Source organism: Lonchura striata, chromosome 29, assembly GCF_050655825.1.
Source record: "Lonchura striata isolate lonStrDom1 chromosome 29, ASM5065582v1, whole genome shotgun sequence".
NCBI lineage: Eukaryota > Metazoa > Chordata > Aves > Passeriformes > Estrildidae > Lonchura > Lonchura striata.
Genome location: NC_140731.1, coordinates 4,131,796 through 4,159,531, shown reverse-complemented (window position 1 = coordinate 4,159,531; position 27,736 = coordinate 4,131,796). Strand labels below are relative to the sequence as shown.

Below are 27,736 nucleotides of genomic sequence, written 5' to 3'. Positions count from 1 at the left end.
GGGGTGTCCCGTGGGTGCTGGGGGTGTCCCCCGTGGGTGGGGGTGTCCCCCGTGGGTGGGGGTGTCCCCCGTGGGTGGTGGGGGTGTCCCCCGTGGGTGGGGGTGTCCCCGTGGGTGCGGGTGTCCCCATGGGTGGGGTGTCCCGTGGATGGGGTGTCCCCCGTGGGTGGGGTGGCAGCCTCGTGGGTGCGGGTGTCCCGTGGGTGGGGGTGTCCCGTGGGTGGGGGTGTCCCGTGGGTGCGGGTGTCCCATGGGTTGGGGTGTCCCGTGGGTGGGGGTGTCCCGTGGGTGGGGTGTCCCGTGGGTGGGGGTGTCCCCCGTGGGTGCTGGGGGTGTCCCGTGGGTGGGGGTGTCCCCCGTGGGTGCTGCGGGTGTCCCGTGGGTGGGGTGTCCCGTGGGTGGGGTGTCCCCCGTGGGTGCGGTGTCCCGTGGGTGGGGGTGTCCCCCCGTGGGTGGGGTGTCCCCATGGGTGGGGGTGTCCCCCGTGGGTGCGGGTGTCCCCATGGGTGGGGTGTCCCGTGGGTGGGGTGTCCCCCGTGGGTGGGGTGGCAGCCTCGTGGGTGCGGGTGTCCCGTGGGTGGGGGTGTCCCGTGGGTGGGGTGTCCCGTGGGTGGGGTGTCCCGTGGGTGGGGTGTCCCCCGTGGGTGGGGTGTCCCGTGGGTGGGGTGTCCCCCGTGGGTGCGGGTGTCCCGTGGGTGGGGTGTCCCGTGGGTGCGGTGTCCCCCGTGGGTGGGGGTGTCCCGTGGGTGGGGTGTCCCCCGTGGGTGGGGTGGCAGCCTCGTGGGTGCGGGTGTCCCGTGGGTGGGGGTGTCCCGTGGGTGGGGTGTCCCGTGGGTGGGGTGTCCCGTGGGTGGGGTGTCCCCCGTGGGTGGGGTGTCCCCCGTGGGTGGGGTGTCCCGTGGGTGGGGTGTCCCCCGTGGGTGCGGGTGTCCCGTGGGTGGGGTGTCCCCTGGGTGGGGTGTCCCGTGGGTGGGGGTGTCCCCCCGTGGGTGGGGTGTCCCGTGGGTGCGGTGTCCCGTGGGTGGGGTGTCCCGTGGGTGGGGTGTCCCGTGGGTGCGGTGTCCCATGGGTGCGGTGTCCCATGGGTGCTGGGTGTGTCCCGTGGGTGGGGTGGCAGCCTCGTGGGTGCTGGGGGTGTCCCGTGGGTGCTGCGGGTGTCCCGTGGGTGGGGTGTCCCCATGGGTGGGGGTGTCCCGTGGGTGCGGTGTCCCGTGGGTGCGGTGTCCCATGGGTGGGGTGTCCCCCGTGGGTGCTGGGGGTGTCCCGTGGGTGCTGTGGGTGTCCCGTGGGTGGGGTGTCCCGTGGGTGCGGTGTCCCGTGGGTGCGGTGTCCCCCGTGGGTGCGGTGTCCCATGGGTGCGGTGTCTCCCGTGGGTGCGGTGGCAGCCTCGTGCCCATCTTTAGCCAAAACCTTCCCCGCGGGAAAGGGGCGTGTCCCGGCCCTGCCCCGCCCCCTCATGAATATTCATCAGCCTCATTAGCGCCGTGACGCAGCGCGCGGTGACGCCCGAACACGCAGGAACGGACGGGAGCGGCCGCCGCCATGGTGGGCACCGGGAGCGGCACCGGGAGCGGCACCGGCACCGGGATGGGCACCGGGACCGGGATGGGCACCGGCACCGGGATGGGCACCGGGAGCGGCACCGGGATGGGCACCGGCACCGGGATGGGCACCGGGATGGGCACCGGCACCGGGATGGGCACCGGGAGCGGCACCGGGACGGGCACCGGGAGCGGCACCGGGCGGGCACCGGCACTGGGATGGGCACCGGGAGCGGCACCGGGAGCGGCGGGCGGGGCGGGGATGCGCGGGCGGGGGTCGCACCGGGGGTCGCACCGGGGGGAGGCTGTGGCGGGGATGGCGCGGGCGGCACCGGGAGCACCGGGCGGGCACCGGGCGCGGGCGGCCGCTCCGTCCGCGGGGGATGGCGCCGCCGGTGCCCGCCCGGTGCCCGCTGACCGCCGCGCTCTCCCCGCAGTGCGACTTCTCGGAGGAGCAGACCGCGGGTGAGTGACCGGCACCGGGCACCGGGCACCGGGCACCGGGAGCGGAGCCGCCCCGGGCTCGGGGCACGGCGGAGGGATCCCCCGGCCCGGCCCCGCCGCTCCCGGTGCTTCCTGCGCGGCCTCGGGCGGGGCTTTCCGGGGCAGAGTCCGGCCCGGGCGGAGCCGCTCGGACCGGGGATGGGGGCTGCGGGACCGGGGCGGGAACCGGGGCGGGAACCGGGACAGGGACCGGGACAGGGACCGGGACAGGGACCGGAACCGGGACACCGGGGGGGTTCGGGCCCTTCTTGGCCAATTTGCCCTTATTTGGGCAAGGCGCGCGCCGGCCGCGCATTCCTGCGGGGCGGAGCCGCGCATTCCTGAGCGCTCCCGGTGCCCCGGGACCCGCCGGGCTCCTCCCGGGACCCGCCGGGATCCAGCGGGCACCGGCAGCATCCCCGAGGGCAGGGCCCGACCCGCATCCCGGCTGGGTCGGGTTCCACCGGGAACCGGATCCCAGCGGGAACCGGATCCTACCGGGAAACCGGATCCCGGCGGGAACCGGATCCCAGCGGAGAGCGAAACCCGACCCGCGGCCGCAGAGGGGGGGTCTGAAGGAGTCCGGGGTCCCGGGGATGCGGCTCCGGGCTCCCCGAGGTGCTGAGTACCGGGGGTGGTCCCGGTGTTCCCGGGGGGTCCCGGTGGTGTTGTCACGGGGGTCCCGGCTGTACTAACACCGGGGTCGCTGTGCCCCGGGGCTGCCGGTGCCCGGTGGTCACGGCTCCGCTGAGATTGAGGGAGGGTCCCGGGTGTGTTTGAGGTCTCTGAGGGGGGGTCCCGGTGGTCTCGTGCTGACCCGGGGCAGGTCCCGGTGGTCCCGGTGCTGCTGTCACGGGGGTCCCGCGGGGTTTGGGGTCCCTGGGCCTCTGACCCTGGAGAAGGTCCCGGTGTCCCGGTGGTCCCGTGGTGACCCTGGGGAGGGGTCCCGGTGGTCCCTGACTGCCCCGGGGGGTCCCGGTGGCCCCTCACTTACCCAGGGGTCCCGGTGGTTCCTGACTCACCCCGGTGGTCCCTGACCGCCCCGGGGGTCCCTGACTCACCCCGGTGGTCCCTGAGTCACCCTGGGGGTCCCTGAGTCACCCCGGGGGTCCCTGACTCACCCCGGTGGTCCCTGACCGCCTCGGTGGTCCCTGACTCACCCCGGGGGTCCCTGACTCACCCCGGGGGTCCCTGACTCACCCCGGGGGTCCCGGGGGTCTCTGACCGCCCCGGGGGTCCCGCAGAGTTCAAGGAGGCGTTCCAGCTCTTCGACCGCACGGGCGACGGGAAGATCCTGTTCAGCCAGTGCGGGGACGTGATGCGGGCGCTGGGCCAGAACCCCACCAACGCCGAGGTGATGAAGGTGCTGGGCAACCCCAAAAGCGACGGTGAGCCGGGGGGTCCCCCCGTTCCCCCTGGGAGCCCTGGGAGTCCCGTTCCCCCCGGGAGCCCCGGAGCCCCGTTCCCCCCGTTCCCCCGGGAGCCCCATTCCCTCAGGAGCCCCGGAGCCCCGTTCCCCTTTCCCCTGGGAGCCCCGTTCCCCCCGTTCCCCCGTTCCCGTTCCCCGGTTCCCCTTTCCCCCATTCCCCCCGTTCCCCCCTTTCCCCCGTTCCCTTTCCCCCGTTCTCCCGTTCCCATTCCCCCGTTCCCTTTCCCCCATTCCCCCGTTCCCTTTCCCCCGTTCCCCTGTTCCCCCCGTTCCCGTTCCCCCGTTCCCGTTCCCCCGTTCCCTTCCCCCGTTCCCGTTCCCCCGTTCCTGTTCCCGTTCCCCTGTTCCCGTTCCCATTCCCCGGTTCCCGTTCCCCCGTTCCCGTTCCCCCGTTCCCGTTCCCCCGTTCCCGTTCCCGTTCCCCCGTTCCCCCGTTCCCGTTCCCCCGTTCCCGTTCCCCCATTCCCGTTCCCATTCCCCCGTTCCCCCGTTCCCGTTCCCCCGTTCCCGTTCCCCCGTTCCCGTTCCCCCGTTCCTGTTCCCGTTCCCCTGTTCCCGTTCCCATTCCCCGGTTCCCGTTCCCCCGTTCCCGTTCCCCCGTTCCCGTTCCCCCGTTCCCCCGTTCCCGTTCCCCCATTCCCGTTCCCCCATTCCCGTTCCCATTCCCCCGTTCCCCCGTTCCCGTTCCCCCGTTCCCGTTCCCCTGTTCCCGTTCCCGTTCCCCCGTTCCCGTTCCCCCGTTCCCGTTCCCCCCATTCCCCGTTCCCGTTCCCCGTTCCCCCATTCCCCGTTCCCGTTCCCGTTCCCTTTCCCCCATTCCCCCATTCCCCGTTCCCGTTCCCGTTCCCCAGCACGCTCGCCGTCCCGCAGAGATGAACGTGAAGACGCTGAGCTTCGAGCAGTTCCTGCCCATGATGCAGACCATCGCCAAGAACAAGGACCAGGGCTGCTTCGAGGACTACGTGGAGGGGCTGAGGGTCTTCGACAAGGAGGGCAACGGCACCGTCATGGGCGCCGAGATCCGCCACGTGCTCGTCACGCTGGGTGAGCCGGGACCCCCGCCAGAACCGGGACCCTCACCAGCCCCGGGACCCCTGCCAGACCCCCCTGCCAACCCCGGGACCCCCCTGCCAGACCCCCCTGCCAGCCCCAGGACCCTGCCAGCCCTGAGCCCCCTCTGCCAGCCCCCAGACCCCCCGAGGTTGCCCCCAGCCCCCTTTGCCAGCCCCTGGAGCCCCGAGGTTTCCCCCAGAGCCCTGAGGTTGCCCCCAGAGCCCCGAGGTTGCCCCCAGCCCCCCCTGCCAGCCCCCGGCCCCCTTTGCCAGCCCCCTGAGATTGGGGGGTTCTGGTGCTCTGGGGGTCCCAGGGGTGCTGCCAGGGGGGGTCTGGGTGCCCTGAGGGTCCTGGAGGTACCTCAGGGGTCCCAGGGGTGGTGCCAGGGGTGCCCTGGTGGCACCAATCTGAGCCTTTGAGGACCCCCCAAAGCCCTGGGGACCCCCAGAGTGTCCCCCCCAGCCCCCCAGGGACCCCTGGAATGCCCCCCCAGCCCCCCCAGGGACCCCAGGGTGCCCCCCAGCCCCCCAGGGTGACGCGTGGGTGTCCCCCAGGTGAGAAGATGACGGAGGAGGAGGTGGAGCAGCTCGTGGCCGGCCACGAGGACAGCAACGGCTGCATCAACTACGAAGGTGAGGTCTGGGGTCCCGGGGGTCCCGGGGGTCCCGGGGGGGTCCCGGGGGGTCACCCACGCCCCCACTCCCCTCCCTGACCATCACGTCTCGTTCCTTCCCCCCAGCCTTTGTGCGACACATCTTGTCAGGGTGACGCCGCAGGGGTAACGCCTCCCCCCGCCCCCTCCTCAGTTACTTCCAATTTTTGGTTTTTTTGGTTTTTTTCCATTCCTTCCTTTTTTTTCTTCCTGCCCTGGTGTCTTTTTTTTTTTTTAATATCTATTTTTTAATGCAAAAAAAAAAAAAAAGGCTGCCTGGTCCTGGTCGATGCTCTCGCCCCCCCCTTGGTGCAGCCCCCCCTGTGCCCCCCGCATGCCCCTCTGCATGGAGCCCCCCCGTGCGCCAGGGTTGGATTTGGGGAGGGGGCTGCAGGAGCCCCCAGTGCCAGCGGGGCTGCCGGGTCCTCCCTGCGCTCTTTTTGACTTTTGGTTTTCCTGCCTCTCTGCGGGGTTTGGGGTGGGGGGCCCGGCAGACCCCTCCTCACCCCCCATTTCCTCTCTTCTCTCCGCAGAGCTCGTCCGGATGGTGCTGAGCGGCTGAAGACCCCTCCCCATTATTGCGTCCCCCCCAAAATCATTCTCTGCCCCCTGAGAGGCTGAAGACCCCTCCCCACCATTGTGTCCCCCCCAAAATCATCCTCTGTCCCCTGAGCGGCTGAAGACCCCTCCCCACCATTGTGTGCCCCCCCCAAAATCATTCTCTGCCCCCTGAGCGGCTGAAGACCCCTCCCCACCATTGTGTCCCCCCCAAAATCATTCTCTGCCCCCTGAGCGGCTGAAGACCCCTCCCCACCATTGTGTGCCCCCCCCAAATCATCCTCTGTCCCCTCCTCACTCACTTCTGTGCCTTTTCCCTCGTTTTTCCATCACCGCCACCACGTCCCCAAAGCCCCCCGACCCCCCAAAGCCCCCCCACCTCAGCCCCACCGGCTAAATTATTGCTCCACAGCATCCAATAAATTTTGGGAACGGCTGTTGTGCCCCCCACCCCGTGTGTGCGTCCCCCCCAGCGCCCACCACCCCCACCTCGCACAGACCCAGCACCACCAGGCCGCTTCTTCCCGCCCCGGGGACTTGGAATTTTCCTTTTTATTGGTTTTTTAAAAAAAGAAACGAACAGAAAAAAACCCCAAAAACCAAAAAAGGGATGAGGATGAGGAGGAGGAGGAGGAGGAGGAGGGAGGGGAGGTGGGGATTTTGGAGGGGGGGAAATGCCCGTGTGCCAGGTGGGATCGGAGCTGTCTCATAAATAACCGGGGGGAGCAGGGGCCCGGCCCCCCCGGGAGACCAACACTTAAATAAAATTTGGGACAATCATAAAAAAATACCAAAGCTGGGGCCGGAGGAGGAGGAGGAGGAGGGGTGGGGGTGCTGCTGGTGGCGGGGCAGGGTCCGGGGAGGGGGCGGGAGGGGTCGGGCCGGGGGGGCGGCGCTGCCCGGCCGGGGCTCACTGGGTGGGGGGCACGGGGGTGGCCGTGCTGGGGGTGGGCGCGATGGGGTCCGGCGGCATGGGGGGCCCCTGGTCTGTGGGGAGAAAACACAGAAAAGGGGGCGCGGGGTCAGCGGCGTGGCCGGGCGGGGGGCACGGGCGCAGCCCCTTCCCCTTTTCGCCTCCCTCCGTGCGGGCACCGCCCGAGGCTCCGGGAAACGCCGCCGGTTTCTCACCTGCCAGGCCGGGAAGGAGGCTTCCCTGCACGGCGGCCACGATGGCGGGGCTGTGCGCGGCGGCCGAGCCCCCCGGCGGCGGCGGGGCCGGGTGGGAGTTGGGGGGCAGCCCCCCCACCCCCGGCATGCTGCTGGCCAGGGCCCCGTGCGGCGGGAGCGGGGCCGGGGGCGCGGGGAAGGGGTCGCACCGGGGCTGGGCCATGCTGGGGGGCACGGGGGGCACGAGGGGCAGGGCGGCATTACCGGGCGCGGCGGGGTGGCCGCTGCTGCTGCTGCTGCCGGTGCTGCCGGTGCTGCCGGTGCTGCCGCCGCCGAGCGGCCCCGCCAGGCTCTGCGAGGGCGGCGGCGGCGGCGGCTGCTGCCCGGGGAACGGCGCCGGGGCTGCGGGAGAGCGGACGGAACGTGAGACCCCCGCCCCTAAGCGGGCTCCACTCAGGGCGGGGAGAACGTGAGACCCCCGCCCCGATCCTCACTCGGTGCGGGGAGAACGTGAGACCCCCGCCCCGATCCTCATTCAATGCAGGGGAGACACCGTGAGACCCCCGCCCCAATCCTCACTCAGTGCAGGGAGAAACCGTGAGACCCCCGCCCCAATCCTCACTCGGTGTGGGGAGAACGTGAGACCCCCGCCCCGATCCTCATTCAATGCGGGGAGAACGTGAGACCCCCGCCCCGATCCTCACTCAATGCAGGGGAGAACGTGAGACCCCCGCCCCGATCCTCACTCAATGCAGGGGAGACACCGTGAGACCCCCGCCCTGGTCCTCACTCAGTGCAGGGGCTGGGGGAGACACCGTGAGACCCCCACCCCAATCCTCACTCAATGCAGGGTAGATACCGTGAGACCCCCACCCTTATCCAGGCACCACTCGGTGTGGGCAGAACATTTTGAGACCCCCACCCTTGTCCAGGATCCACTCACTGTGGGGAGAGCACCCCTGAGACCCCCACCCTTATCCCCACTCAATGTGGAGGTTGTGGGGAGAGCACCCCTGAGACCCCCACCCTTATCCAGCCACCCGCTGGAGCTGCAGGGACAGCACAGGTGAGACCCCCACCCTCAGCCCCGAGCAGCACTGACAGACCCCAGTGTGAGACCCCCACCCACCCCTCAGAGCCGGGGCTGAAACCTGACCTGTGAGACCCCCACCCACACCCCCAGAGCACCGGGGCTGCAGGGAGAGGGTGTCAGTGACAGACCCCAACACTGAGACCCCTCCTCACTGAGCACAGGGGACAGACCCCAACACTGAGACCCCCCTCACCCCAACACTGAGACTCCTCCTCACTGAGCACCAGGGACAGACCCCAACACTGAGACCCCCCCCTCACCCCAACATTGAGACCCCCCCTCACTGAGCACTGGGGACAGACCCCAACACTGAGACCCCCCTCACCCCAGCATCGAGACCCCCCCTCACCCCAACATTGAGACCCCCCCTCACTGAGCACCAGGGACAGACCCCAAAACTGAGACCCCCCTCACCCCAACACCGAGACCCCTCCTCACTGAGCACAGGGGACAGACCCCAAAACTGAGACCCCCCTCACCCCAACACTGAGACCCCCCTCACTGAGCACTGGGGACAGACCCCAACACCAAGACCTCCCCTCACCCCAGCATCGAGACCCCCCCTCACCCCAACATTGAGACCCCCCCTCACTGAGCACCGGGGACAGCACCAGTGAGCCCCCCACCCCCAAATCCTCCGCCCCCACCCCCAGACCCCCCCCCGGATCCCCCCGCCCCGGAGCCCCCCACTGACCGTGCGGGCCCGCCGGGGCTCCCGGGGGCGGCTGCGGCGGGGGCGCCCCGGGCAGGGGCTGCCCCACGGGCTCGGCGGGGCCCACCAGGGCGGGGGGCGCGGCCAGCGGGTGGGCGGCGGGGGCCAGGGGGGCGGCGCCGGGCAGGGGCTGTGCCCCGGGGGGCAGCGGGGGCTGCTGCTGCTGCTGCTGCTGCTGCAGGTGCTGGAAGTGCTGCTGCCGGGCGCGCATCTCGGCGTACTTGAGCTGCTCCATGTGGAAGGCCTGGCGGTCGGCCAGCAGCTGCTGCCGCTGGTATTCCAGCTGCGGGGACAGCGGGCTCAGAGGGGCCCGCGGGGCCGGGCCCGAGCGGCTGCCGCCCTTCCCCGCGCACTCACGGCCTCGCGCTCGCGGTCCATGATGGTCTCCAGCTCCTCGAAGTGCCGCAGTTTGATCTCCAGCTTCTTCATCTGCGTCTCCACCAGCAGCGCCACCAGGGACTTGATCTTGCGCTCCTCCACGGCCGCCAGGTGCTGCCGGGGGACGGCGGCCGGGGGTCAGACATCACACCCGGAGCGTCCCCCTGCCCCGAGCCCGGACCGAGCCCGGCCCCGAGCCCGGCTCCAAGCCCGGACCGAGCCCGGCCCCGAGCCCGGCCCCGAGCCCGGACCGAGCCCGGCCCCGAGCCCGGCCCCGAGCCCGGACCGAGCCCGGCCCCGAGCCCGGACCGAGCCCGGACCGAGCCCGGCCCCGAGCCCCGGCCCCGAGCCCGGACCGAGCCCGGCCCCGAGCCCGGACCGAGCCCGGCCCCGAGCCCGGCCCCGAGCCCGGCCCCGAGCCCGGCTCCAAGCCCGGACCGAGCCCGGCCCCGAGCCCGGACCGAGCCCAGACCGAGCCCGGACCGAGCCCAGACCGAGCCCGGACCGAGCCCCGGCCTCACCTTGGCCTTGACGGCGGCGGCGGCCAGCGCGGCGGCGGCGGCCGTGGACAGGTTCCCCTCGCCGATGTCCCGCTCCACCTTGGCCTTGCGCTCGGCCTCGGGCTCCGGGAGCTCCTTGGGCGCCTCGTCCGGCCCCTCCTTCAGCTCCTTCTCCTTCTCGGGCTCCCCTGTGGCCGGGCAGGGCCGGGTCAGCGGCGCCGTGGGGGGCTCGGCGTGCCCCCAGCCCCGCCACGTCCCCCTCACCTGCGCTGTCGCCGTCACCCTTGTCGGGCTCCTTCTCGCCCTCCGCCTCCTTCCCCTTCTCCTCCTCCTTTTTGGGGGTTTCTCCGGCCTTCTCCTTGGCCTCCTCCTCGGCGGTGCCATCCCGGGGCTCCTGGGGAAGAACCACCCCCGTGGGCACCCCAAACCCACCCCGTTTGCCCCCCCCAGACCCCCGGACCCCTTTTTACCTTCACCTCCTTCTTCTCCTCGGCCGGCTGCGCCTCTGCCCGCGCCTCCTCCGCCCCGCTCTCCTCTGGGGACACAAACGCAGCTCAGACCCCGCTGCCATCGCCCCCAGAGCCCCCCAAAGCCCCCCAGAGCCCCCCAGAGCCCCCCAGAGCCCCCCAGAGCCCCCCGGCCCCTCTGACCGATGCGCTCGGGCTCGTCCGAGGCGGTGCCGGCGATGCCGCTGCTCTCCAGCCCGAAGGCAGGGTCGGCCTTGCCCGTCACCTTGGCCGCCTCCTCCACCTTGCGCACGTGGGCCTCCACCAGCGCCGTGGGCACCTCCTCCTTCATCTTGGAGAACTCCTCTGCGGGCAGAGTTTCTCAGCAGGAGCCCCTCGGGGCTCGCCCTGCGTCCCCCCGGCCCCGCGCATCCCGTGGGGGGCTTGGCCTGGCCCGGCCTGGCTGGCTGTGGAATGTTCTGGAAGGCTCATCCCAGCCCCTGGGAGTTGCTGCGTGTCCCCAGGGCTTGGTCATCTCCCCGTGTTCCTCATCCCTCTCCCCATCAGACTGATCCCAGCTCCCTGGAGGACATCCCATAGGATCCAGCCCTTCTCCCTGTCACAGCTTTCCCATTTTCCTACAGGAACCCCTGCAGGGCTCATCCCTCTCCCCGCATTCCTCATCCCATCTCCTGTAGGACTGATCCCATCTCCCCTTCTCCATAAATCTCATCCCACCCCACGGCAGGATTCCCTGCAGAACTCACCCCATGGTCCTACAGGACTTGCCCCTCTTCCTCTAAGACTTGTCCTGTCTCCCTATGGAATCCCCTGCAGGACTCCTCCCGTTCTCTCACAGAACTCTCCATAAAACCCCTCAAAAAGCTCTTTCCATCCTCCTGCAGGAATCTTTACAGAATTCATCCCTCTCCCCAAAGAACACATTTCTCTTCCTTTAACACTTATTCTATTTCCCTGCAGGACTCCCTCCAGAGCTGATCCCATCCTCCTCCACAATTCCCTACAGGATTTGTCCCTCCTCCCACAAAACTCACCCTGTCCCTACAGAACTCCCTGCAGGGCTCGTCCGTTCTCCCACAGGACTCCCCACAGTCCATCCCTCTCCCCAGTCCCCTATAGGATTCATTCCTCTTCCACTCTCCCTACAGGACTCGCCCTCTCCCCACAGTCCCTGTCCCCTCTCCCCACAGGATTCATTCCTCTCCCCATAGTCCCCATCCCCTCTCCCCACAGTTCCTGTCCCCTCTCCCCACAGGATTCATTCCTCTCCCCATAGTCCCCATCCCCTCTCCCCACAGTTCCTGTCCCCTCTCCCCACAGGATTCATTCCTCTCCCCATAGTCCCCATCCCCTCTCCCCACAGTTCCTGTCCCCTCTCCCCACAGGATTCATTCCTCTCCCCATAGTCTCCATCCCCTCTCCCCACAGTTCTTGTCCCCTCTCCCTATAGGATACATTCTTCTCCCCACATCCCTGTTCCTACTCCCCCCATCCCCATCACCTCTCCCACATCCCCTTCCCTTCTACCACACCCCCATCCCCTTTCCCCTCATCCCCATCCCCTCTCCCACATTCCTGTCCCCTCTCCCTTTAGGATTCATTCTTCTTCCCACATCCCAATTCCTTCTCCTCACATCCCCATCCCCTCTTCCCCATCCCCATCCCCATCCCCATCCCCATCCCCATCCCCATCCCCTCTTCCCCATCCCCATCCCCATCCCCATCCCCATCCCCATCCCCTCTCCCCCATCCCCATCCCCATCCCCATCCCCATCCCCATCCCCTCTTCCCCATCCCCATCCCCATCCCCATCCCCATCCCCATCCCCATCCCCTCTTCCCCATCCCCATCCCCATCCCCATCCCCATCCCCATCCCCATCCCCATCCCCATCCCCTCTCCCCATCCCCTCTCCCCCATCCCCATCCCCATCCCCATCCCCATCCCCATCCCCTCTTCCCCATCCCCATCCCCATCCCCATCCCCATCCCCATCCCCATCCCCTCTTCCCCATCCCCATCCCCATCCCCATCCCCATCCCCATCCCCATCCCCATCCCCATCCCCTCTCCCCCATCCCCATCCCCATCCCCATCCCCATCCCCATCCCCTCTTCCCCATCCCCATCCCCATCCCCATCCCCATCCCCATCCCCATCCCCATCCCCATCCCCATCCCCATCCCCATCCCCTCTCCCCCATCCCCATCCCCTCTCCCCCATCCCCATCCCCATCCCCTCTCCCCATCCCCATCCCCATCCCCATCCCCATCCCCATCCCCTCTCCCCCATCCCCATCCCCTCTCCCCATCCCCATCCCCATCCCCATCCCCATCCCCATCCCCTCTCCCCCATCCCCATCCCCTCTCCCCCATCCCCATCCCCTCTCCCCCATCCCCATCCCCATCCCCATCCCCTCTCCCCATCCCCATCCCCATCCCCATCCCCATCCCCATCCCCATCCCCTCTCCCCCATCCCCATCCCCATCCCCTCTCCCCCATCCCCATCCCCTCTCCCCATCCCCATCCCCTCTCCCCTCTCCCCCAGCCCCTCTCCCCAGCCCCCCAGCCCCCTGCCCATCCTGCTCACCCAGGGCCGACTTGGCGGCGGCCGAGGCCACGCGCGGATCCACCACGGAGGCCAGGAAGGCCACGGTGCTCATGACGGGGTTGCCCGACTGGCTGAAGGGGATGGGCTGGTAGGCCAGGGGCCCCAGCGAGGCCTCCGAGTCCTCCAGGTAGGGATCCTCGATGGGCAGGCGCAGGAAGTGCAGGATGCACTCGTCCTGCGTGCGGCTGCCCACGTGCTCCGACACCTTGTTCCAGTCGTCCTTGTACATCTCCAGCGCCTGCGAGGGGTGACGGGGGTCAGGGGGGGCTGGCAGCCCTGTCCCCTCATCCCCTGTCCCCTCATCCCCTGTCCCATACCCCCTGTCCCCACATCCCCTGTCCCCTCATCCCCTGTCCTATACCCCCTGTCCCCACATCCTCTGTCCTACCCTCTGTGCCCTCATCCCCTGTCCTACATCCCGTCCTCACATCCCCTGTCCCCATTTCCCTGTCCCCACATCCCTGTCCCCACATCCCCTGTCCTACCCTCTGTCCCCTCATCCCCTGTCTTATATCACCTGTCCCCACATCCTCTGTCCTACCCTCTGTGCCCTCATCCCCTGTCCTACATCCTGTCCTCACATCCCCTGTCCTCACATCCCCTGTCCCCATTTCCCTGTCCCCACTACCCTGTTGTCCCAATTTCCCTGTCCCCACTCCCCTGCTGTCCCCCCATCCCTGTCCCCACTCCCCTGCTGTCCCCCCATCCCTGTCCCCACTCCCCTGCTGTCCCCCCATCCCTGTCCCCACTCCCCTGCTGTCCCCCCATCCCTGTCCCCACTCCCCTGCTGTCCCCACATCCCCTGCCATCCCTGTCCCCACATCCCTGTCCCCACATCCCCTGCTGTCCCCACATCCCTGTCCCCACGTCCCTGTCCCCACATCCCTGTCCCCACATCCCCTGCTGTCCCCACATCCCTGTCCCCATTTCCCTGTCCCCACATCCCTGTCCCCACATCCCTGTCCCCATTTCCCTGTCCCCACATCCCTGTCCCCACATCCCTGTCCCCACATCCCTGTCCCCACTACCCTGTTGTCCCCATTTCCCTGTCCCCACATCCCCTGCTGTCCCCACATCCCTGTCCCCACATCCCCTGCTGTCCCCACATCCCTGTCCCCACTTCCCTGTCCCCACATCCCTGTCCCCCCCATCCCTGTCCCCACATCCCCTGCTGTCCCCACATCCCTGTCCCCACGTCCCTGTCCCCACATCCCTGTCCCCACATCCCCTGCTGTCCCCACATCCCTGTCCCCACGTCCCTGTCCCCACATCCCTGTCCCCACATCCCCTGCTGTCCCCACATCCCTGTCCCCATTTCCCTGTCCCCACATCCCTGTCCCCACATCCCTGTCCCCATTTCCCTGTCCCCACGTCCCTGTCCCCACATCCCTGTCCCCACATCCCCTGCTGTCCCCACATCCCTGTCCCCACTTCCCTGTCCCCACATCCCTGTCCCCACATCCCTGTCCCCATTTCCCTGTCCCCACGTCCCTGTCCCCACATCCCTGTCCCCACATCCCCTGCTGTCCCCACATCCCTGTCCCCACTACCCTGTTGTCCCCATTTCCCTGTCCCCACATCCCCTGCTGTCCCCACGTCCCTGTCCCCATTTCCCTGTCCCCACATCCCTGTCCCCACATCCCTGTCCCCACTCCCCTGCTGTCCCACGTCCCCCCGGTCCCCAGGCACCTCCAGCAGCAGCAGCGTCTCCTGCTCCGTCCACTCCCGCGTGGCGCTGGCGGCGGCTTTGCTCTGCGGGGGGAGATGGGGGTGAGGGGCGGCGGGCGGGGGGCCGGCGCCGGGCCCGGGGGGTGCCCACCTTGGAGGGGACGTTCTTCTTGGTGTACATGTCGGTGCGGAGACCGAAGTTCTGCATGTCGGCCGGCTTCTCCTTGCCCTTGTCCGGGAAGTTCAGCATCTGCTGCGAGGCCGAGCTGGGCTGCTGCTGGGGGGAGAGGGGACACGCTGGGCCGGGCCCGCGGGGCAGGACATCGGCGTGTGCCCTCCTCCTCCCGATGTCCTTCGTGTCACGGCGTCCCCGTCACGGCGCCCCATCACAGGGTCTCCATCATGGTGACCCCATCACTGTGTCCCCATCACGGCGTCCCCATCACGGCGTCCCCATCACGGTGACCCCATCAAGGTGTCCCCATCATGGGGTCCATCACGGGGTCCATCAAAGGGTCCCCATCACCATGTCACCATCATGGTGACCCCATCACGGCATCCCCATAAAGGGGTTCCCATCACCATGTCCCCATCACGGCGTCCATCACGGCGACCCCATCACCGTGTCCCCATCATGGTGCCCCCATCACCGTGTCTCCATCACGGTGCCCCCATCACAGTGTCCCCATCACGGCGTCCCCATCACGGCGTCCCCCCCTCGTCCCTGCTCCCCGGGGCAGGGCGGCATGCGATGGGGAGGAGGGAAGGAGCCTTCCTCGGCCAGCGGCGGGGGGCACGGACCCCCAAGGAGCCGCCTACCAGCTCCGGCTTGCCCTTCACCGTCTCGCTGCCCAGCTCCTCCATCTCTTTGCTCTTGCGGCCCGTCTTGGCGTCGCCGTCGCTCTGCCGGCCCTGAGGCACGGATCGAAGCTGTGCATCCCCCACCCCCCGCCCCACCGGGACCGGGGGGCGGCAGGGGGGGGTCGCGGCTGGGCGGGGCGGCCGCCCCCGGCACCCACCTGGGGCGTTTTGGGCTGCAGGGGCACCAGCCCCGAGGGGGTGTCGGCCAGCACGTGGAAGTGAGAGGTGGGCGGGGGGCCCATGGGGGTGGGCCGGCTCTCGGCGTCCACCTGGTAATTGATGAGGCCCCACTGCTCCAGGAAGGCGTGGACCCTGCGGAGAGCCGGGGTGGCACGGTGTGACACTGAGCGGCTCTGTGCCACGGCACCGGGCAGCCACCAGTGCCAGGGGGACACTGAGTGGTTCTGTGCCACAGCACTGGACAGCCACCAGTGCCAGGGGGACACTGAGCGGCTCTGTGCCACGGCACCGGGCAGCCACCAGTGCCAGGGGGACACTGAGCGGCTCTGTGCCACGGCACCGGGCAGCCACCAGTGCCAGGGGGACACTGAGCGGCTCTGTGCCACAGCACCGGGCAGCCACCAGTGCCAGGGGGACACCGAGTGGTTCTGTGCCACAGCACTGGACAGCCACCAGTGCCAGGGGGACAATAACCACTGTGCTCCACTGGTATTGGACACACACCAGTGCCAGGGGGACACTGAGCGGCCCTGTGCCACGGCACCGGGCAGCCACCAGTGCCAGGGGGACACCGAGTGGTTCTGTGCCACGGCACCGGGCAGCCACCAGTGCCAGGGGGACACTGACCACTGTGTTCCAATGGTATTGGACACACACCAGTGCCAGGGGGACAACTGACCACTCTATCCTGCTGGCACCAGGGTCAGAGCCTGTTGGACCTGGTGTGGGCAGTGTGGTGTGACACTGACCATCCCTGTGCCACGGCACCGGGCAGCCACCAGTGCCAGGGGGACAATGACCACTGTGCTCCACTGGTATTGGACACACACCAGTGCCAGGGGGACACTGACCACTGTGTTCCACTGGTATTGGACACACACCAGTGCCAGGGGGACACTGAGCACCCCTGTGCCATGGCACCGGGCAGCCACCAGTGCCAGGGGGACACTGAGTGGTTCTGTGCCACGGCACCGGGCAGCCACCAGTGCCAGGGGGACAATGACCATAATGTTCCAATGGTATTGGACACACACCAGTGCCAGGGTGACACACGCCACCCTGTGCCGCGGCGCTGGGCAGCCACCTATGCCAGGGTGCCACACCCTTGGTGTGGAACCCCCAACACCCCTGGCACTGGACCCCTGCCACCCCCATGGTGCCAAAACGATCCCCCTGCCCCAGTGGCACCAGATCCCTGCCACGCCTGGGGTGCCACACTGACCCCCTGCCACGCCTGGGGTGCCACGCTGACCACTCAGCAGTGTGCCACACTGACCCCCTGCCGACCCTGGGGTGCCACACTGACCCTCCAGCAGCACCAGGGTGCCACACTGACCACTCAGCAGTGTGCCACACTGACCCCCTGCCAACCCTGGGGTGCCACACTGACCCTCCAGCAGCACCAGGGTGCCACACTGACCACTCAGCAGTGTGCCACACTGACCCCCTGCCAGCCCCAGGGTGCCACACTGACCTCCTGCCCACGAGCACCAGCCCCCTGTCAGTTTTGGGGTGCCAAACCAACGCTCAAACACCAGGAGCACCACACCCCTGGCATCATGTGGGTACCAAACCAACCCCCAAACACCAGCATCAACAGCCCCCTGTCAGTTTTGGGGTACCAAACCAAACCCTGAACACCAGGAGCACCACACCCCTGGCAGCGTGTGGGTACCAAACCAACCCCCAAACACCAGGATCACCAGAACCCTGCCAGTTTTGGGGTGCCAAACCAACGCTCAAACACCAGGAGCACCGCACCCCTGGCAGCATGTGGGTACCCTAAACACCAGGATCACCGCACCCCTGGCAGGACTGGGGTGCCAAACCAACCCCCAAACTCCAGGATCACCAGCCCCTGGCAGGACTGGGGTGCCAAACCAACCCCCAGACACCAGGAGCACCCCTCCCCTGGCAGCACCAGGGTGCCCCCAGCCCGCAGCCGGTGCCACCCACCGCATGATGGCACAGACGTCCCCGGCCAGGTTGCGCCGGCAGGCCGTGGAGGTCAGGTACTCCTGCGGGTTCAGCCGGTACGTGTCGATCATGAAGTTCCGGTAGGCCAGGTAGCTGCGGGGGCACGGGAGGGGGCTCAGCACCGGGCACGGCCCCGGGGGGCTGCGGGCAGGGGGGGAGAGGGGCTTCGGCCTCACATTTCGGGGGTCTTGGATTTGTTTTTGCCGTTGAAGAACTCGGGCAGGGCGCGGCGCTCGATGGCGTGGACGCTGCGGGAGGAGAGGCTCGGGGAGGGCTCTGGAGCAGCCTCCTCATCCTCAGGTGATGAAGGCAGCTCGGGACCCCCCCTCAGCTGTACCTGTTGTAGTCGAACCAGGCGGCGTAGCTGGGGATGATGATGTGGTGGGTCTGCTCTGTCACGTTGTCCTCGTGCAGGTCGGGGTTCTTGGCCTGCTCCCCTTTGCTGCCGGTGCCGTTCTCCTCCTCGTCCTGCCCCACAGAGCAGCACCCCATGGGCAAAGGGACCCCCTTCAGCGCCCTTCATCATCCTCACCCACAGCAGGATGAGACCAAGGGCCCCGGCTGCAGCCCCAGGGGTGAGGGGAAGGGCAGAAAAGAACGTTTTTGTACCCAAAAGAGGGACAAGGAATGAGAGAGAAGCGGGTGCTCATCGAGCTACGGTGCCCCCCGTGCTGGAACACCTTCCCCGGGCTCACCTTGCCAGCTGTCTCCATGCTCTCATCTTCCTGCTCATCTGGAAGGGAGGACAGGGGTGGGTTTGGGCACTGCCAGGCCGGGGGTCTCGAGGCTCTGCTGTGGCTCCTCAGACTCACCCAGGTCTGTCATGGTGCCCCCCTTGACGGGCGCCGACTCCGAGTCCTTCTTGGTGTTGACTGTGGGGGGAAAAGTGGTGCTGAGCACCCCGGGGACCCCTCCCACAATGCTGGGGAGCCCAGGGCGTGGCTGCTGCCCCCCACACTGACCTGTTTTGGGCAGAGTGACCTCCTCCACGTTGGGGACGGGTGAGGGCTCGTCCATGTCCTTGGTCAGGTCCTCCTGCTCCTCCTCGCGGTGCCCACGCTTGGATTTGTTATAGGGGGTAGAGGGTCTGCCAAGGGAGAGACCCCCCATCACCACTGACCCCCAGGGCTGAACTCGCCCACCCCCAGACCCCCCCAAACCCCCCCAGCTCACCCCTTCTTCGCGTTCTTCTTCTTGGCCTCGGGGGTGGGCGAGGGCGAGGGCGAGCGCTTCCTCTTCTTGTAGTTGCCCCCCTTCTTGTCCCGCCGGTCCGAGTCGGGGCTGTTCACCTGGGGGGCACCGCGGGGGTCCAGCTGAGCAGGGTGAGACCCCCAGGACCCCTCCCCGAGGGGCTCTGAGCTGGCTCTGACCTCGTCTGTCAGCGTCTTGGCCGAGATCTTCTTCCTGCGGGTGACGGGGCTCTTCTCGTCCGTCACCTCGTAATCCTCCTCGTTCATCCACTCGTTGAAGGTGTCCGTGTCCAGGATCCACTTGGCGTGGACCTGCCGGCCAGGGGAGAGGCTGGCTCAGGCCAGGGAGGGGGGCTCCAGCTGCCCCCCAAACCTGGGGGTCCCCCCGGTACCTTCCGGGGCTTCTCCGGTGTCGGGGGATCCTCCACGGACGCCTCGATCTCGCTGGCCGGGATCCAGGTGTCGTAGCTGGGGGAACAGGGGGAGAGGGTCAAAGTGACACCCGCAGCGATTTGGGGGGGGACAGGGGGTCCCCGAAATCCTCATCCCCCCCTCACCTGTCGGGGTAGTACCCCCAGTGCAGCAGCACCTGCTTGTCGCGCTTCATGACGGGCCGGACCCACTCCTCTGCGGGGCACACCGAGGGCCGGGCTGAGCATGGACCCTGCAGCCCCCCGTGGCCCCCCAAAAACCCCACCTGCCCACCTAGAACCCCCTGTGACCCCCCAAATTCCCCTCCTGCACCCACCTTCCCCTGCCCCCCAGAGCCCCCCGTGACCCCCAAACTCCTTCTTGCACCCATCTTCCTCTGCCCCCCAGAGCCCCCCATGGCCCCCCAAAACCACCTTCCTCTGCCCCCACGACCCCCTAAATTCCCCTCCTGCACCCACCTTCCTCTGCCCCCCAGAGCCCCCTGTGACCCCCAAAAACCCCCTCGTGCACCCACCTTCCCCTGCCTCCCAGAGCCCCCCGTGGCCCCTCAAATTTCCCTCCTGCACCCACCTTCCTCTGGATTCTCCATAGCCCCCAAACCCCCACACCCTACTCTTGCACCCACCTTGCTCTGCACCCCCAGAGCCCCCTGTGACCCCCCAAATTCCCCTCCTGCACCCACCTTCCTCTGCCCCCCATGACCCCCTAAATTCCCCTCCTGCACCCACCTCTTTTCCCCCCCAGATCCCCCTGTGACCCTCAAATTCCCCTCCTGCATCCACCTTTCTCTGGATTCTCCAGAGGCCCCCAAACCCCCACACCCTACTCCTGCACCCACCTTCCTCTGCCCCCCAAAATCTCCCTGACCCCCCAAACCCCCTCCAGCACCCACCTTCCTCTGCCCCCATGACCCTCAAATTCCCCACCTGCACCCACCTTCCTCTGCCCTCCCAGAGCGCCCCAATGACCCCCCCGAATTCCCCACCTGCACCCACCTTCCTCTGCCCCCCAAAATCCCCCTGACCCCCCAAACCCCCTCCAGCACCCACCTTCCTCTGCCCCCATGACCCTCAAATTCCCCACCTGCACCCACCTTCCTCTGCCCTCCCAGAGCGCCCCAATGACCCCCCCGAATTCCCCACCTGCACCCACCTTCCTCTGCCCCCCAAAATCCCCCTGACCCCCCAAACCCCCTCCAGCACCCACCCTCCTCCAGGTTCCCGGGCACGGGGCAGACGATGTGCGATGCGTTGCTCTTGTCCTCAGTCACGGTGCCCTGTGCCAGCCAGGGGATGAATCCGGGGTAAAAATTGGGGTGAGACCCCTGGTGAGCCCCCCTCCATGCCCCCCACCCTGGCACTGCCACCCACCTGGTGCCTCTTGACGATGTCCTTGAGCTTCCCCAGCAGTTTGGGCTCGATCTCCTGGTGCAGGAAGATGTTGGGCCGAGCCAGGCAGTTGTTCTGGGGAGGAAGGGGAGAGAGCAGAGGGGTGAGCTCTGTGAGGAGGGGGGGACACGGGGTGGGGGTCCCGGGGCTGGGGGCCGTGGGCTCTTACCTGCACCAGGGATTTCTCGATGGTCATGAACATCTCCACGTTGCGGTCCATGCGCGAGGGATTCTGGAAATCGAAACGCCGCCTTATTGGAAGAAAAGAGCGACTCTCATGAAAGCCACAGCTCAGGTCTCCTCGTCAGCACCCGAAATTTGGGGAGCGGGGGAGTGGGACACGTGCCTGGACCCCATCAGGGTCCGCAGTGACACAGGGGGACACGTCCCAGCGCCTGTTTGCTCTGCAGGTGACGGCCCCGCAACCGCCCCACCCTGGGAACCGCCAGCCAAGGCCACCCCTGGAGGGGACCCCCACCCCTGACCCCACCCAGGACCCCCACCCCCATGGGTGCTCACCATCCTTGGTCGCTCTTGAATTTATAGGCGGCTGCCAGGATGTGGCACAGGGCTCCCCCCGCCTTGAAATCCAGGAAGCATTTGATCTGCAACGGGAGAGGGGTCAGGGGGACAGGGACACCGCCCTGCCGGGGGGACATCTCCCCTCGGGGTGACATCCCCTTGGTGGGGTGACATCTCCTCCTCGAGGTGACACCCCCTTGTCTGGGTGCCATCTCCTCATGGGGTGACATCCCCTTGTCTAGGTGCCATCTTCACGTTTAGGTGACATCCCCATGTCTGGGTGCCATCTCCTCATGGGGTGACATCTCCTCGTGGGGTGCCATCCCCTTGTGGGGGTGACATCCCCATGTTTAGGTGCAATCCCCTTGTCTGGGTGACATCCCTTTGTGAGGGTAACATCCCCAAGTCTGAGTGACATCCCCAAGTCTGGGTGACATCCTTTGTGAGGGTGCCATCCCTTTGTTGGGGTGACATCCCCTCATGGGGTGCCATCCCTTGTAAGGATGACATCCCCATGTTTAGGTGCTATCCCCTTGTCTGGGTAACATTCCCTTGTTGGGATGACATCCCCTCATGGGGTGACATCCCCTTGTTGGGGTGACATCCCCTTGTCTGGGTGCCATCTTCACGTTTAGGTGACATCCCCGTGTCTGGGTGACATCCCCGTATCTAGGTGACATCCCCGTATCTAGGTGACATCCCCTCATGGAGTGCCATCCCTATATTTAGGTGACACATCTGAGTGACACCCTCTCGCAGGGTGCCATCCCCGTGTCTGGGTGACGTCCCCTTGTCATGGTCCCATCCCCTCTCCCAGGTGCCACCTCCTTGGCCTCTGGGATGGGGTCCCTGCAGTGTTGTAGCACTGTCCCCACTCGGGGCCCTGTCCCTGTGTGGGGACATTGTCCCCAGGTCCTTTGGGGGTGTCCTGGGGTCCTTGGGGCAGTGTCCCCTGGTCCTTGGGGCCCTGTCCCTGTGTGGGGACATTGTCCCGAGGTCCTTTGGGTCAGTGTCCCCTGTCCCCTGGTCCTTGGGGCCCTGTCCCTGTGTGGGGACATTGTCCCGAGGTCCTTTGGGTCAGTGTCCCCTGTCCCCTGGTCCTTGGGGCCCTGTCCCTGTGTGAGGACATTGTCCCCAGGTCCTTTGGGGCTGTCCTGGGGTCCTTGGGGCCCTGTCCCTGTGTGGGGACATTGTCCCGAGGTCCTTTGGGTCAGTGTCCCCTGTCCCCTGGTCCTTGGGGCCCTGTCCCTGTGTGAGGTCACTGTCCCCAGGTCCTTTGGGGCTGTCCTGGGGTCCTTGTGGCAGTGTCCCCTGGCCCTTGGGGACAATGGTGTCCCAGGGTCCCCGGCACTGTCCCCAGCACTCCAGGCCATGTCCCTGACCAGGGCACTGTCACTGGCCGCTGTCCATGGTCAGCTGCTGTCCCCGAGCCACCAAATGCTGAACGGTGTCACCAGGGCCGTGTCCCTGAGGCTTTGGGTGCTGTCCCTGCTCAGGGTCGTGTCCCCAGGTATTGGGGTGCTGTCCCTGCTCAGAGCTGTGTCCCCAGGTCTTTGGGGACACGGCCCCAGGGCTGTCCCCGTCTCTGGGGCACTGTCCCTGCTCAGGACCCTGTCCCTGGTCATCATTGTCCTTGTCCCCTTTTCACTGGGGCTCTGCCCCAAGGTTTGGGGTGCTGCTTCTGCATTTTTGGGATGCTGTGCCCATTTAGGCCTTGTCACCCTGTCCCTGGGTGCTGTCCCCAAGTCCTGGGGTTCTGTTCCTGAGCACTCAGATGCTGTCCCTGGGTATTGGGGTGCTGTCCCCACTCAGAGCCTTGTCCCCTGTTCTTTGGAGCTTTTTTGGGGGGCTCTGGGGCCCCATTCCCACTCAGCTTTGTCCCCAGGTTTTTGGGTTGCTGCATGTGGGGCACTGGGGCCTCATCCCAGGGTCATTGGGGTCTGTCCCCAGGCCTTGAGGGCACTGTCCCTGCTCATCAGGGTCAAAAAATCCCTGGGTCCCCAAATCCCTGGGGTCCCCAAATCCCTGGGTCCCCAAATCCCCAAGGCTCTGTCCCTGGGATTTTGGGGTGCTGTCCCCAGGTCTTTGGGCTCTGTCCCTGGGCACTGGGGTGCTGTCCCCAGGTCTTTGGGCTCTGTCCCTGCGATTTTGGGGTGCTGTCCCCGAGGCTTTGGGCTCTGTCCCTGCTCAGGGTCTTGTCCCTGCTCAGCAGGGCCCTGTCCCCAGGCACCAGGGCTCTGTCCCTGGGCATTGAGGGGACATCCTGAGTACTGGGATGCCTTCCCTGGATATTGGGGTGCTTTCCCCAACCTGGGCTCTGTCCCCTCTTCTTTGGTTCTCCCCCCTGGGTTCCTCCAGGACCCCATCCCAGGGTCATCCCTGCACTTTTGGGGCTCTGTCCCTGCTCAGAGCCTTGTCCCCGCTCACCAGGGCCATGTCCCCAGCTCTGAGGGATGCTGTCTCCACATCTTTAAGGCACTCTCTCCAACCTGGGCTCTGTCCCCACCTCATTGAGGCGTTCTCCCCATCCTGGGCTTTGTGCCCTCTTCTTCGGGGCTCTTCCCCAGCTCACCGGGGTGCCATCCCCAGGTCTCTGGGCTCTGTCCCTGCTCACCAGGGCCATGTCCCCCGCTCTGAGGGATGCTGTCCCCACATCTTTAAGGCACTCTCCCCAACCTGGGCTCTGTCCCCACATCTCTGAGGCGTTCTCCCCAACCTGGGCTTTGTCCCCCATTCTTTGGGACTCTTCCTCATCTCACCGGGGTGCCGTCCCCAGGTCTTTGGGCTCTGTCCCTGCTCAGAGCCTTGTCCCCGCTCACCAGAGCCATGTCCCTAGCTCTGAGGGATGCTGTCCCCACATTTCTGAGGCGTTCTCCCCAACCTGGGCTCTGTCCCCACCTCATTGAGGCGTTCTGCCCAACCTGGGCTTTGTGCCCTCTTCTTTGGGGCTCTTCCCCAGCTCACTGGGGTGCCATCCCCAGGTCTCTGGGCTCTGTCCCCGCTCACCAGAGCCATGTCCCCCGCTCTGAAGGATGCTGTCCCCACATCTTTAAGGCGTTCTCCCCAACCTGGGCTTTGTCCCCCGTTCCTCGGGGCTCTTCCCCATCTCACTGGGGAGCCGTCCCCAGGTCTCTGGGCTCTGTCCCCGCTCACCAGAGCCATGTCCCCCGCTCTGAGGGATGCTGTCCCCACATCTCTGAGGTGTTCTCCCCAACCTGGGCTTTGTCCCCTCTTCTTTGGTTCTCCCCCCAGGTCCCTCCAGGACCCCATCCCAGGGTCATCCCTGCACTTTTGGGGCTCTGTCCCTGCTCAGAGCCTTGTCCCCGCTCACCAGGGCCATGTCCCCCGCTCTGAGGGATGCTGTCCCCACATCTTGAAGGCACTCTCCCCAACCTGGGCTTTGTGCCCTCTTCTTCGGGACTCTTCCTCATCTCACCGGGGTGCCGTCCCCAGGTCTCTGGGCTCTGTCCCTGCTCTGAGCCTTGTCCCTGCTCACCAGAGCCATGTCCCCAGCTCTGAGGGATGCTGACCCCACATTTCTGAGGCGTTCTCCCCATCCTGGGCTCTGTCCCCTGTTCCTCGGGGCTCTTCCCCATCTCACCGGGGTGCCGTCCCCAGGTCTCTGGGCTCTGTCCCTGCTCACCAGAGCCATGTCCCCAGCTCTGAGGGATGCTGTCCCCACATCTTTAAGGCACTCTCCCCAGCCTGGGCTCTGTCCCCACCTCATTGAGGCGTTCTGCCCAGCCTGGGCTTTGTCCCCCGTTCTCCGGGGCTCTTCACCCGGGCACCACGAGCGTCCATGCCCGCACCTCCGGGGCCCCGTCCCTGCTCAGGGCCTCGTCCCCCGCTCCCCGCGTGTCCCGGCCGCGGTGTCCCCGCGTCCCCCCGCGGCTCTCACCGGCAGCTTGGTGAGGGGCGCGTTGCTGACGTGCTTCCCGAACACCTCCTCCTGGAACTGCAGCAGCTGCACCACCAGGCTCGACAGCGACTTGTTGGTGGGGGGCTCGGCCTGGATGTACTGCGGGGCCGGGGCTCAGCGGGGCCGGGGCTCAGCGCGGCCGCCGCGGCCGCTGAGGGGAGCGGGGCGGGGTGGGGGGGGCGCGATGGCGGCGGCGGCGGCGCCGTGACAGGCCGGGCCCGGCGGGCCGGAGGGCGGCCCCGCGGTTCCCGCGGACCTACCTTCTTGTAGTTCTTGCCCAGCCACAGCCGCACGTTGTCGAACTGGCTGACGGTGTCCGAGGCCTCGTAGTACTTGACGTTGGGGCCGCCGTCCTTCTTCCGCACCGCCATCTTGAGCGGGCCGGGCCGCGCCGCCGCCTGCGCCCGCCGCTGCCGCCCCCTGCCGGCGCCGCGCCGCCACTGCCGCGCCCGCCGCTCGCTGTCCCCGTTCCCGGTCCCTGTCCCCGTTCCCGGTCCCTGTCCCCGATCCCGGTCCCTGTCCCCGATCCCGCTGTCCCCGATCCCGCTGTCCCCGTTCCCGGTCGCTGTCCCCGATCCCGGTCGCTGTTACATCCCCGCCGCCCGCCTTGGTGCCCTCCCGTTCCCGCACTGCCGCTCCCGCCGCCCCCGCTGCCGCCCCCTGGCGGTGCCGCTCCGGCACTGCCGCCTCCGCCTCTCCCGCCCGGTCTTGCCGGTGCCGGTCGCTGGTCCCGCTCCCGCCCGGTGGTTCCGGTCCCGGTCGCTGGTCCCGCTCCCGCACCGCCACCCCCGATCGTTGTTCCCGACCTCGATCGTTATTCCCGGCCCCGCCGCCCCCGTTCTACCGCCCGCCACCGGTCCCGCTGCGCCCGCCACCGCCTCCTGCTGGTCCCGTTCCCGCCGTTCCCGCTGTTCCTCAGGCGCCGTTCCCGGTCCCGGGCGCCGTTCCCGGCCCCGAGCCCCCGCTCCACCGCCCGCTGCTGGTCCCGCTGCCCTCGGGCGCCGTTCCCGGTCCCGGGCGCCGTTCCCGGCCCCGAGCCCCCGCTCCACCGCCCGTTGTTGGTCCCGCTGCCCCCGGGCGCCGTTCCCGGTCCCGGGCGCCGTTCCCGGTCCCGGGCGCTGCTCCGGCCCCGAGCCCCCGCTCCACCGCCCGTTGTTGGTCCCGCTGCCCTCGGGCGCCGTTCCCGGTCCCGGGCGCTGTTCCCGGTGCCGGGCGCTGTTTCCGATCCCGGGCGCCGTTCCCGGCCCCGCCGCCCGCGGGTGCGACAAGAGAGGCACGACAAGGAGAAATGGGTTTAAACGAGAGGAGATCGGGCTCGGACGGGATTCGGGGAGGAAATTCCGCCCTGGGAAGGGCTGGGATGGATTTCCCGGGACAGCCCCGGGAGCGTTCCAGGCCGGGTTGGACGGGGTTTGGAGCAGCCTGGGATGGGGGAGGGCGTCCGGAGGGAGCCCCCGGACGGCACCGAGCACCGGGCTCCGAGCATCAGGCACCGAGCACCAGGCACCGGGCTCCGAGCACCGGGCACTGAGCACCAAGCCGGGTACCGAGCACCGGGCACCGAGCACCAGGCACCGGGCACTAAGCACCAAGCCAGGCACCGGGCATTGAGCACCAGGCACCGAGCACCAAGCCGGCCACTGAGCACCGGGCGCTAAGTACCAAGCGGAGCACCGAGCACTGGGCAGCGAGCACCGGGCACCAACAACCGGGCACTGAGCACCGGGCACTAGGCACCAAGCCGGGCACCGGGCACCGGGTACCGGGCACTAGGCACCGGGCACCGGGCACTAAGCACCAAGCCAGGCACCGGGCACCGAGCACTGAGCACCGGGCATTGAGCACCAAGCTGGGCACCGAGACCAAGCCGGGCACCGAGCACCGAGCACCGAGCACCGGGCATTGAGCACCAAGCCGGGCACCGAGACCAAGCCGGGCACCGAGCACCGGGCACCGAGCACCGGGCACCGGGCACCGGGCACCGGGCGGGGGCGGGCCGGGAGCGGCGGCGGGCCCGGGTCTATGCGGAGCGCGGCGGACGGAGGCGCCAGAGTCACGGTGGCCGAGTGGTTAAGGCGTTGGACTCGAAATCCAATGGGGTTTCCCCGCACAGGTTCGAATCCTGTCCGTGACGCCGCGCTCGCTTTTGCTGCCGGCGAACACACGTGGCAGCTGCCCCGGTACCGGCTCTTTTAACGGCGGGAGCGGCACGGAGCCTTCCGCCCTCCCTAGTGGCTCCCCTAACGGCGGGAACAGCGGGGAAGACACAGCCTCAGCCTCCGGTACCGGCTCCTTTAACGGCGGCAACAGCACCGATCCCCCAATCCCCGGTACCGGCTCCTTTAACGGCAGGAACAGCACCGATCCCCCAATCCCCGGTACCGGTTCCTTTAACGGCAGGAACACACAGATCCCCCAATCCCCGGTACCGGTTCCTTTAACGGCAGGAACACACAGATCCCCCAATCCCCGGTACCGGTTCCTTTAACGGCAGGAACACACAGATCCCCCAATCCCCGGTACCGGTTCCTTTAACGGCAGGAACACACAGATCCCCCAATCCCCGGTACCGGTTCCTTTAACGGCAGGAACACACAGATCCCCCAATCCCCGGTACCGGTTCCTTTAACGGCAGGAACACACAGATCCCCCAATCCCCGGTACCGGTTCCTTTAACGGCAGGAACACACAGATCCCCCAATCCCCGGTACCGGCTCCTGTAACGGCGGCAACAGCACCGATCCCCCCACAGGTCCTGGCTCCTCTAACGGGGGTAACCATAGGGATCCTCGCTCGGTTACCGGTCCTTAACGGCGGCAGCAGCGGTAACAACACGTGCTCTCCCTCCGGTACCGGCTCCGTTAACGGCGGGAGGATCAGAGAGTCCCCACGCCTCGGTACCGGGTCTTTAAGGGGTGGGAACATTGGGGAACCCCCTCTAATCCTTTAGGATTAGTTCCTTTTTGGGTCCTTTAGGGGTGGGAGCAGCAGGGACCCCCCAGACCCAGTCCCGGCTCTT

At 67.8% G+C, this 27,736-nt stretch overlaps 2 protein-coding genes and 1 non-coding gene across 11 annotated transcripts; 2 read left to right on the top strand and 1 right to left on the bottom strand.

Moving 5' to 3' along the window:
• The first annotated feature begins 1,501 nt into the window (after window positions 1–1,501).
• On the top strand, window positions 1,502–6,152 carry MYL6 (myosin light chain 6). Of its 2 annotated transcripts, XM_077788633.2 has the most exons (7): window positions 1,502–1,545; window positions 1,979–2,006; window positions 3,269–3,412; window positions 4,324–4,497; window positions 5,061–5,138; window positions 5,246–5,284; window positions 5,692–6,152. In XM_077788633.2, exons 1-6 carry the CDS (start codon window positions 1,543–1,545, stop codon window positions 5,272–5,274), a joined length of 456 nt encoding a protein of 151 aa, XP_077644759.1. In that variant the 5' UTR covers window positions 1,502–1,542; the 3' UTR covers window positions 5,275–5,284; window positions 5,692–6,152. The 2 variants fall into 2 exon arrangements, with proteins under 2 accessions (XP_077644759.1, XP_077644760.1); XM_077788634.2 differs by lacking the exon at window positions 5,246–5,284.
• Window positions 6,153–6,229: 77 nt separating this feature from the next.
• SMARCC2 (SWI/SNF related BAF chromatin remodeling complex subunit C2) lies at window positions 6,230–25,156 on the bottom strand. Of its 8 annotated transcripts, none has more exons than XM_085562914.1 (29): window positions 24,978–25,153; window positions 24,697–24,816; window positions 20,796–20,881; window positions 20,446–20,527; window positions 20,259–20,351; window positions 20,095–20,164; window positions 19,014–19,083; window positions 18,849–18,924; window positions 18,637–18,768; window positions 18,440–18,555; window positions 18,229–18,353; window positions 18,079–18,138; window positions 17,962–17,999; window positions 17,604–17,734; window positions 17,443–17,514; window positions 17,246–17,359; window positions 15,268–15,421; window positions 15,068–15,160; window positions 14,400–14,525; window positions 14,270–14,332; window positions 12,560–12,818; window positions 10,157–10,318; window positions 9,977–10,041; window positions 9,771–9,900; window positions 9,528–9,694; window positions 8,986–9,120; window positions 8,611–8,911; window positions 6,845–7,225; window positions 6,230–6,703 (listed from the first exon to the last, which is right to left on the bottom strand). In XM_085562914.1, exons 1-29 carry the CDS (start codon window positions 25,086–25,088, stop codon window positions 6,627–6,629), a joined length of 3,609 nt encoding a protein of 1,202 aa, XP_085419040.1. In that variant the 5' UTR covers window positions 25,089–25,153; the 3' UTR covers window positions 6,230–6,626. The 8 variants fall into 8 exon arrangements, with proteins under 8 accessions (XP_085419040.1, XP_085419041.1, XP_085419043.1 ...); XM_085562915.1 differs by having other exon boundaries at window positions 14,400–14,522; XM_085562917.1 differs by having other exon boundaries at window positions 7,088–7,225; window positions 24,978–25,152.
• Window positions 25,157–26,769: 1,613 nt separating this feature from the next.
• On the top strand, window positions 26,770–26,851 carry TRNAS-CGA (transfer RNA serine (anticodon CGA)). The gene has a single exon. It is a non-coding gene; the product is annotated as a tRNA-Ser (tRNA).
• Window positions 26,852–27,736: the final 885 nt, after the last annotated feature.